Raw genomic sequence first — 11041 nt, 5'->3', positions numbered from 1 at the left:
TGAAATCCAACAACCAAGCCAAAGTGACCATTCTAGGCACCTCTACCATAAGTAGATTGATCAATATTATTACTGGCATTACTGACAAATATTTATTTACATATTCATAACAACGACTATGAATATAAATACAAGTTACACTCATAGCATAATAAGTGTAGCCCAACTTATAGATAGTTTCCAGCGAAATAAGGATTATGCAGGCATAACTCTAACCCAAGAGCTTCTAATCATCGTCACTTCAATTACGCAAGGGCTCGCTAAAGTAGTCAGGAACTAGGGAGTAAAGAGCTAAAAGGTGGAAAGTGTTCCAAAGAGAATATGTGGAAAGTTGTAAGAAAATGACCTGAAAAAGAAGGAATATATAGGCTGAAAATTGTAGCACACTATGTCGGCGCGCTCCATGCATTTGGTGAAAGGGGGTGACGTGGCAGCTTATGGTTGGTGACACATGTCACAAATCTGCTGGAGTGTTAGGGCGCGTTGCGCAAGTGGTCGGTGCGCATGGTTGCGCACATGAAATCCTGTCTTCTTAGAAAATTTGTATCTTCTTCCTATGACTTCCGTTTGCGACTGTTTTATATACATGTGTAGTTATCGATGAGATACCTTAAGTTTAATTTAAAACACATTTTTTTAATGCTTGAATGGACATCACCGTTGTCCATATATATTTATGATGTTTTTTAAAAATATTTTATGTTTTTTTAGGATTACTAGTTCCAATTTTATCACTAAGTTTAATTTAAATGAATAAAACTATTTTTTCACATCACCTACATTTTTTTTTATTGTTATATCTATTTCAATAAATCATCAATGGTCGAAAAGGTAAATTTCGAGGGTTTTGGACCCTTGTCCAAAAAGTTGTAAGATTCCGACAAATCCACGGACACTACCATAGCCAATATCATCACCACCACGAAATTGAAATCCATAACCTAAAATAAAAAAAAAACAAGTTAAAATCATAGTATAAACTTTAAATCAAAATTAACATAATGATAAATGGATGGGGTATGGTAGCCATAATTACATGAGAGAAAGAGAGATAGAGAGATAGAGAGAGAGAGAGATGATGGGTTCTATTTTGCTCGTCACCAGTGTCGGAGGTGATACGTGTGTTTATTTCTAGTGCGGCTAAAGGTAAGAAAAAGATAAACGTTGTGGGTTTATTTCTCGTGTCGTTAGCGGTGGAGCTATAACGATTAGGTTTACACAATAGATGATACGAGGCAGATGATGACATTATAGACATAGGAAAAATAAGCATAGCGGGTTTATATCTCCCGTTGCTAAAATGCTCGATCGACGGACCTCTTAGTTGTGTCCAACCTTTTTAAACTGGTACATAAATAATCCATCCGTCCCATATTAATATGTTATGTTTCCTTTTTGGTTTGTCTCAAAATAATAATATGCTTCTAAAAATAAATATATTTTTTACCAAAATACATCTTATTATTAGTGAACCTACCGTGTAATTAAATGCAACAAAAGAGTACAATTTTCATTTCATTTAATAAAATTAGTGGTAATTAATGTTTTTTCTTAATCTGTGTGTTTTTTATCTGTTGACAATTAGTTTGGGAAGGAGGGAATATTAGTTATGTTGTTTATAGACATGTTAACATAATAGAAAAAACAAAATTAGGTGTTTACAAGCATTTAATAAATGGGGATTGACGAAAATTGGCTAAAGAACCAACATCCATAGATTTTCGACCACAACTAACTAAGGAATCAATTTCTCAATACATGTACACAAACTATAGATTGTTGTCGACCATAAAGACCAAATATATGATTTATACTAAGTTAAATTTAATGGATGTTTGTGATTGCTTATTTAAAGTGTTTATTAATTTACTGCTCTTTGTCACGGGTAATAAACTAATTTTAAGTGATTGATAGAAAAATATTAAAAACACTTATCGAATTAAATAAAAAGTTTTTAATATGTTAACTTATCATTAATTATCTTCTTAAATAAATAATTTTAATAAATATTTTCTATATTAGGTTTTAATATAGAATTATCTAAATATCTTTTCTAAAAGCTTTATTTTAGGGAAATTGAGTATTCTAACAACTTTTTAATATATAAATGAAAAAAATTAACCATTTTTTTTTCGTAAAAATGACCATTTTCTCTTAAATGGGGCATTGCAAACCATGAAAAAAATATTTTCTTAACTAAGACTTTGTTTGACACGCCATTGTTTGCTAAAAAGCAAGCTTATTTTTTGAGTTTTTTTTTTAAGTTGTCGTGTTTAACAAAAAGGTTGTTCACTATTTGGATAAAACCGAATTATCCAATTGGACAATTTGGATTGGACTATTTGGTTCGAATATTTGGATTTTTGGATTGGTTTTCAACAAAACCGAATTATTATTTTGGATTTCGGATTGGTTTTGGTTTATAAAATAAGAACTTAATAGTCCAAAAAAACCGAATAACAATTCGTTATGTTTTTATTTTCAATATATCTATAATTATTTATTAGTTTTATAATTTTTTTTAAATAAGTTCAAAAGGTTTTACCTAATAAAAGACATTAATATGTAGTTTCTGTCAAAAGTTTTTTTTTATCTATTAAATAATAAACTATAATATGTCTTCTTAGTGGTTGTTTACAAATTTTAAATCCCAAGTAAATAATTTGTTTTTGCTTATTCTGTAAAATTAGATCATATTATAATTCTATGTATTTTTAAAATGTTATGGTTTATGAAAACCGAATTATAAAAACTGATCCAACCGAATAGTAATTGGATCGAATCAGATCAGATTTTAATTTAGCTTGGACTATTTGGATCTATATTTTGAAAACCGAAATCCATCTGGATTTACTTAATTGGATCAGATCGAACCGATCCATCCAAACAAACACCCCTATTTAACAAACCAAAAAATAGCTTATAAGTTAGCTTTTTAAAAAAAATACTTAGACTAGCTTTTTAGAAGATTTTTTTAAAAATTTCCAAATATATCCATTAATTAATTATAAAAACACATTCTTTTAAATGTCATTTTATGTCATTTCTTATTTTTCAACTAGCTTTTTACTTAGTTTTATCAAACGTTATTTTTTATCAGCTAGCTTTTCAGTTATCAGCTAACTTTTTATTTAACAACTAGCCTTTCAGATATCAGCTAGCTTTTCAGCCAGTATACCAAACATAGCCTAACTCCAGAATGACATTCCGGATTCCGGACTAAAATTTCGGAGTCCGGAAAAAAAATCGAAATTTCATGAATTTGTCCTTTTTCAAAATCGGAAAAAAAGTTGATATTAGAAAAAAAAACTCATTTACAAAAATTAGTTTAGCCACCCTCCCTTTATTTTAATAATAGATAGGTTAATAATCAACTTAATGAATAAAAACATAATTTATTTTAAATAAGAAGGTAATTAACTTGTAGGTTTGTCTAGATTTTGGTAATTATTTTTTTATGCACATTTAGTTAACGAACTTTTTGAAAGTGTTTACATATGACTATTATGACCGGCTGTAGTAGGTTACATCATGTCATAATAGTCATACGTGAACACTTCCAAAAAAGTCCGTTATCTAGATGTATAAAAAAAAATAGTTACCTAGATGTGAACATACCTAAAAGGTAAGAGTAAATTACACGAATGGTCCTTGTGGTTTGAGGTAATTTGTGTGTTTGGTCCCTAACTTATCTTTTTAACTTGGATGGTCCCTACTGTTTATTTTTATTGCGCGTTTGGTCCCTGTTTTACATGTGCCCTTATTAATTTAATTTTTAATTAATTTTTTATTTATGTATTTACTTTTTATATATTTAAAAAAATTAATAAACCCTACATATATGTATATCCTCATCCTAAACCTGAAACCACATTTAAGAAGTCGCAATATCATCTCTCATCATCCACAACTTCTATTTCTTTTCCATTTTTATTGACATCGACGTCTTCATCATGCTTTATTTTTTCGGTTTTTCAACTCCGGCGAACCAACACCACATCTCATTGTCACTTCATCGAATTTTCCACCATCACAACCCAACGCATCACAATCCTTGCAGGAAAAGAAATTTGATATCAGAAAGAAAAATTGGAGAACCAAATCAATTGAAAACCATAACTTGAAATGCAAATCAAAACTTTAAAACTCTATTAACAACATTCTAAGCTGTAACTCATCAAACATGTTTTTTTTTTTTACAAATATATTTTTGGTCTCAATATACTTTTAGTCTCTAGTAAATTAAAATTTTTATATCCAATATCTTAAACAATAAAATTCTATAAAACAACGATATGTTTTTTTTCAATGTCAAATCTAGATTTTTTTTATAACAAAGTAGTGTATTTTTAAAATATATTTACCAAAATGATGTAGTTTTAAAAATATTCACAATTTAAGTTAAATTTTATACCAAATCAAAATTAGAAGGTAAAATAAAAAAGAAAAGATTGACTTATCAGTGTAATTAACTTTTTGGTTTGTTTACATTTGCATAAATATAACTAGTCATAATGATCATATATAAACACTATAAAAAATTCGTGACCTATACGTGTAAAAAAAACCAAACCAAAAAGTTAATTACCTTAACAAGTTTATTATTATTTTTTTAATGCGAATAACAAAAGTTAAACATATTGATTAGGTATGGGTATTTATAAATATTACAAAAAGAAAAAGATATAAACCATAAATGAATACCAACAATTTAATGTGATCATAATCAATATCCAATATTGTCGGCGATGATCGATGAGAATATCCAAATTTGACGTGGGAGTTTATCCATCCATTTGGATTACATTATTAGTTTAAATTTACTTGGAGAATACCCAAAAAAAAAACATATATAATAATAATAATTCCATTGATGCTATCTATTGAGTCATCCTCCCGAATTGATCGCCTATATTCTTCAATAATTCAACTCAAAGACGCAACCACTTCCCCAATTCTTCGCTCAAATACTTCTGAATCCGGTACGATACTCCACGAATTCGAAGAACCAATTCAATAGTTTCTCTTTGGTTACCCACTTCAATCTGATCATCAGCTGTAAGTATCCTAAACCCATATTTGTCTTGAATCAGTTCGATACGTTCGATTTTCCTTGATTACTTTACATATATGCAATTGGGTTTTCTTTTCTTCTTCTTTTATTATTCATGGAAGTAAGCTAGATATTTTATCGGTGTTTTCTACCTTTCGTCTTGAAATCTATGGAAATTAGGTTTTCTGGGGTCTTTGTTTGATCATAGTAGTTAGCTAGATTCTATAGCTGTTGTTCCAATACATGTTTCTCTTGTTATTTCGATCGTTCAATTTGATTTTGATATGTGATTTGCTCTTTGTTTTTTCATTCATTTCTGTTATGGAATCAACTGCTTGTAGTTTGCTTGTAAGCTATATTAGCGATAACAAATAATAGATTTCAATTTTTTGATGCGTTACATCAAATTTTTAAAGAGATGATCATATTTTTTTTTCTTAATTTGAAGTGTCCATAGTTTTTTGGATTGAATCATAAGTTTTGATGTGCATAATAATTAATATTTCAAGGTCTATTGCAGTTCTTGAAACAAAAATGGCTAAAGGCAACTTCAAACAAGAGCATGAATTCTGTAAGTTCATATGTCCACATTTTTTATATAATTTATTCAAATTTTATATACCCATAATGATCAAATAATATCTTTTAGAATATTAAATGTGATCTTTAATTGTTGCTTTCTTCAGCAAAGAGGCACGCCGAAGCATCAAGAATTAGGGAGAAATACCCGGATAGAATTCCGGTATGAGCTAACCTTTTACTTTTATTTTTGTCCAATCTTTATTTTTCTTATTATATTGAGCAAAGGACCCACAAAATAAAAATATTCAATAACGTGAAAAAAAAAACCTTCGTTTATTATACTAGATATTGAAGAATCTCAGCATCCCAAGAAAAAATTACAATCAATTTATATATTTCGCCCATCTTGTTTTGGCTCAATTACTTGAAATGACTAAAATCTTTACATGCCACACAATCACATATTCACTTTTGTCGTACAATATAAATAAGAAAAAAAAATCATATAAATGATAAAACTATTAAAATTACAATATTTGATTTTTTATTTTACCCTTTCCTTATATGTATTTTTGTGTTTTTACTGGAAGGTTATTGTGGAAAAGGCGGAGAAAAGCGACATTCCTAACATTGACAAGAAGAAGTATGTTTATATTTCTTGTCTATTATTACTCATGATTTTGATATGTTTAAGGTCCTTTTGTTATAGGACATAACAAACGACACAACCACTTTTCTTTTTTGCAAAAGACATAAATACCCCTAAGATCATCATAGCATATGTTTTTAAGGGTTTTTAAATTTATTGATATGATTATTACAGGTACCTTGTCCCTGCTGATCTTACTGTAGGGCAGTTTGTGTATGTGATTCGTAAAAGGATTAAACTTAGTGCGGAAAAAGCTATATTTATTTTCGTGGAGAATGTTCTTCCACCTACAGGTATTTTTGTAACACAATTTATATAAATATTTTGAGTTTAGACACATTTATGGCATATTTTCAGTTAATGTGATTTTGATTGTTGATGTTTGTAGGGGCAATTATGTCAACGATATATGATGAAAAGAAGGATGAAGATGGATTTCTATACGTTACATACAGTGGCGAGAACACATTTGGGTCCCAGCAGTATTAGTTGCTTTCAGCTTTCAAGATTTATTCGTTAAATAAAACTCTTCTCATTTGCTCATAATTCACATAATATGTTTAGTTGGTTATTGTTGTGTACATATTTCTTACAAAAAGTGTTGAATTCTATCCCCGATTAATCTAATCACGTATTGTCCTTCAAATCTCTTTGAGAAAAGTCTACGGATAATCGTTCTATTGTTTGAAGTTGCACCGATAATATCGATGATGCTAAATGTTTAGAATATATTATTATATTAAGGTAAATTGCACTAAATTACAATGAATTTGACCACTAAAATGTCTATTATAGTAGGTAATTTGTATGTTGAAATGATTGAACGCGTTGGTGCTACCAATGGTATTAAATGAATATATTGTCCATAAACTTATGTAGTTATAGTGGAGATATTCTTACTGTGTGGGATCCGGCTGTTTTTTTGTGAGGGTTAAAACATTGCAACGGATAATATGCTTAAAGTCAGGCAGGCCGGTCGTCGGTCCATTGTTTTTTATTACTCGGGGCAAATTTATAATCAAACAGATGATACAAACAAAAACTTAAAAACTCAACTAAAAAGATGTACTCATGCATTTTTGAAGCAAAAACATCTATTCTTTCATAATAATCAATATTTTAAAAAGAAAAATCATTTTCAATACTTAAAATTGTTAATACATTCGATATTTCTTGCATCATCATACTTCAGAGATACATCCTGATAAGAAACGATCTTTAGGCAGCCTCTAGAAATCAGAAATTTGATAAGGACGGATCTTTAGGCAGCAAAGTCAGAACTCAAAAATATAGCTCCTGCTTCACAATAATGAAATTAGTAGCCAAGCCACCCAAATCCGATTTCAGAAACAATAGAGAAATCAGAAACAAAAAAAAACAATAACCATAAGTCTCAGAGATGAAATAAGATATATAAGAAACAAATAAGATTTCTAAAAAAACTAAATAAACACTGATTTCGATAACAAAACTTAACAATAAGTTAAACAGATGAATAAGAAGTCAAACAGATTTCAGATGAACGATTGATCTTTCAGACTATGATTAACTTTTCCTGTATAGAAGTAAAGAAGAAATCAGACTAAATAAACATAGATTTCAAATAATAAGCAGTGGAAATCAGATAGAGAATACATCAAATAGATAAGAAATAAATAGATTTCGAGACTAAATTTTCCCAAAATGATTTTGAAACTGCAATATCCAGAATAAATAGAGTTAGAGGATAAATCTGAAACACTATAACAGCCAACGACCAACAACATACAATCACGCCAACATCACTAAATCAAAAATTAAGAATTGATGCATCAGTATCACTTTTCAGAATCCCTATATCTCTAACAATGAAGAACCGATTAAAAAACAATATCAACATCCGTTCTTACATTCTATTTATTAGAGAAAGAGACAGAGACGTATTACAGGTTGATAGGAATTGATTACCTCGTGGACAACAATTTCTAGGCGCCATGGGACGTTTCGTTTCTCTATGTCGCTATGTCTGGCTTTGGCGCCTCTCTTTTTCCCTAATCTCTTTCCATCAGTAAACACAAAGATATGGGCTATGTTTATTGGGCCATCCTTATCCCGTATTCTAATAAATCAGTACTTTTTTGCCACGTGGCTTGTCATGGAGCTTCCCCAGCTTTTTTTCCCGCTCATTCTCTCAAATTGGATTTTCAAAAATGCCCTTCTTGATGTATAAATCGTCCATATGCCCGCTCAATACATTTTCTACTTCCTGAATCTACTTCCTAAATCATTGCAACAGACATTTAAATTAATAGCATTAAATTAGGAGAATATCATGCTGTTTTAAAACATTTAAGAAGATTGTTCACAAGAACCTTCAATCTCGCCTACGTTTCCTCCTCTCCATTCTTAATTCATACCCAAATCTCCCAAAACAGGTAATATCATATCAGCAAAAATCAGTATATTAATTCCTTTTTATCTCCCTGGTTTCAATCATTTTCTTATTCCCTTTTTCTTCTGATTCCAACGACCTTAATGGTGAAACCTCCACCCACTGAATCAGGTATGCTAGGGTTTAGTTGAATTGCGACCTTTATCACATTGTTCTTCCCAAACCCATTTCTCATCTTACATCTTTTTTGCATGTAGGGTTTTAATGAGTTTAGACAACCTGTATGACTCCTCATCAGTTCAATTGCGAAATCGTGTGCATAATGGTCTTTTGCTTGGAGATGCAATGCTGGTAATTTACTGTTTCTTTCTACTTCCACTTTACTCACCAATTGTTTGATACAATGCCCAAGTGAAAGTCGTGTTAAGAGTTTTCTAATTTTGTTTAAGAAATTAGCTCATCATTTGCTCTATATTTGGGAATTCATTCTAATGTATAACATTTACGAAATGTTACTAGCACATCTGTGCTTCAACATCCTTTATCACATTGTTTTCATCCATCTTATTGAAGAAAAACATAAAAATTACTTTTATGTAGGATAAAAATGAATTGCTGATTATAACTTTGAATGTAGCTAAAAATTACTTTGATCTGCATATATAATTCTGCTTTATTTCTTCTAACCGTTTTCATTGTTTTGTGTATCCACATAGCTAAAAAGAACTTCTAGAGATGTCACGCACATGAGATATCATTGGTAATGGCCTTCTCTACTCTATATGATATGGGAATCTTAAAAAGACCAAAATGCCCTCATTATATATGTTTAATGGCATTTTATTTGTTTTTATATTCACCAGATTTGAACTTTCACAAACTTTGTTGATTAACAAACATTAAAAAAAATGAAAAAAATATCATTCTACTTTTATTGCTTTGTTTATTATGGCATACTACTTCATTTTTTCCTATGACAGGGTTGTACTTAAAATCCCTGGTTATTAACAATGCCCTTCAGATACTAAGAAAAAAAACTGGAAGTACGATGACATAATAAAAAGAAATGAAAGTAGGGTGCTACAATAACCAAATTAATGGAAGTTGGTTGCTATTTCTTACATTTAGCTCCTTTATTTGTGTAAACAACTGAAACTTGATATATGAGTGAGTGCAATATTTGATGACTTTATGGAGCTAATGAAAAGAGAAAAGGCAAGTACATGAGTTGTAGTTGATGCAAATGTTGACAAAGAGTAGTAGAAGACTTTTATTTAATGCAAAACCATCAAGGATTAAGATTATGAAGTTTTTTTTATAAGATTTCATCAACTGTTTGGTTTTGTATGCAAAGTTGTGTCTGGTAATTTTTAATGAAAATGAGGGCATTTATTTCTTTTGCATGTTGAAGAATCGGACTGGACTATCTTTTCTTGTGTGGGATACAAAATTTTTGAAAATTGTGTTCCGTTGGTGTTAGTTTATACTCATTGAACTACAATTATTGACTATAGTTACTGATAGTCAGCTGACTTTTTTTTTCTTTTTGCTTTTTCAACATAGATAAATTTATTAGGTTTAAATTTTTTTGGCAATTAACGTGTAATTGTTTCTTCATGTGTCGTTTTTTCTTCATTATGTGAAAATTTTAGATATTGATTTAAACAAAGGTAAGGATGCATAGAATGCCATGTCTATGGACCCCTTTGAGTTCACTTTTTTTGGATATAATACTATATTCTTTGGTGGACACTATTAAAAGTTATAGATGGAGATTGTTATAAATTTTAAATAAAACAAATCAATTAAAAAAATGTCGATAGACATCATAATACATTTTAGATGAAACAAATTAATTAGCAAAAAATTTAAATTTTGAAATGCAACAAATCAGTTAACAAATGTATCAAGAGGTGTTGCAATTTTTTTTTTTACAAATATAAAAATATGTATTGATTTTTTAATTCTTTAACTTAGCCAATTATAAGATAGTACAATTTGAAAGGTGAGGGGAATTAAAAAATTAAAAACATATTTTAATACAAATTTTGGAACAAAAAAAAAGTGACCGTTGAATTGCTAAATCCGCTATTAAAATTGTCCAAATCCACAAAAGGTATATACGTAAGCAGGCATGTCAAACACAAAGAGACAATACTGAAGAAACAAGTAGGGGTGAGCAAACCCAAACCAAGAAACTGAGAAACCGACGAAACCGAAACCGAACCAAAACCGACAGTTAGGGTTTGATTTTTTTAAAAACCGAAAAATTGCGTTCAGTTTCGGTTTTTACCCACAAACCGACCCATCCAACCCAATAAACCGATCCATACTTAAAACCGACAAACTGTCCCAAGAAACTGACCTATCCAACCCGAGAAACCGAACCATATCTGATTGTTTTTTGGTTGTAATAATCTATTTCGACTTTGGTTGTAACTTGTAA

At 29.8% G+C, this 11041-nt stretch overlaps 1 protein-coding gene and 1 long non-coding RNA gene across 3 annotated transcripts; one reads left to right on the top strand and one right to left on the bottom strand.

Moving 5' to 3' along the window:
- The first annotated feature begins 4852 nt into the window (after window positions 1-4852).
- LOC145101837 (autophagy-related protein 8f-like) lies at window positions 4853-6870 on the top strand. 2 transcript variants are annotated; one of them, XM_079039114.1, is made up of 6 exons: window positions 4853-5058; window positions 5563-5624; window positions 5740-5795; window positions 6166-6218; window positions 6399-6517; window positions 6613-6870. In XM_079039114.1, exons 2-6 carry the CDS (start codon window positions 5588-5590, stop codon window positions 6711-6713), a joined length of 366 nt encoding a protein of 121 aa, XP_078895240.1. In that variant the 5' UTR covers window positions 4853-5058; window positions 5563-5587; the 3' UTR covers window positions 6714-6870. The 2 variants fall into 2 exon arrangements, with proteins under 2 accessions (XP_078895240.1, XP_078895239.1); XM_079039113.1 differs by having other exon boundaries at window positions 4854-5058; window positions 5574-5624.
- A 405-nt stretch (window positions 6871-7275) lies between these two features.
- LOC145101838 (uncharacterized) lies at window positions 7276-8288 on the bottom strand. The gene is made up of 2 exons (XR_013705884.1): window positions 8172-8288; window positions 7276-7520 (listed from the first exon to the last, which is right to left on the bottom strand). It is a non-coding gene; the product is annotated as an uncharacterized LOC145101838 (long non-coding RNA).
- Window positions 8289-11041: the final 2753 nt, after the last annotated feature.

The sequence above is a fragment of the Lactuca serriola genome, chromosome 4 (genome assembly GCF_051521515.1).
Source record: "Lactuca serriola cultivar US96UC23 chromosome 4, Lser_US96UC23_V15, whole genome shotgun sequence".
NCBI lineage: Eukaryota > Viridiplantae > Streptophyta > Magnoliopsida > Asterales > Asteraceae > Lactuca > Lactuca serriola.
This window is presented reverse-complemented; position numbering and strand designations above follow the sequence as displayed.

Bases quoted from the DNA above. Each gene is read 5' to 3' on its own strand.
- LOC145101837 (XM_079039114.1), top strand. From the start codon at position 5,588: ATGGCTAAAGGCAACTTCAAACAAGAGCATGAATTCT. The intron at 5,625-5,739 runs GTAAGTTCATAT...TGCTTTCTTCAG, and splicing joins CAAACAAGAGCATGAATTCT to CAAAGAGGCACGCCGAAGCA. The intron at 6,219-6,398 runs GTATGTTTATAT...TGATTATTACAG, and splicing joins CCTAACATTGACAAGAAGAA to GTACCTTGTCCCTGCTGATC.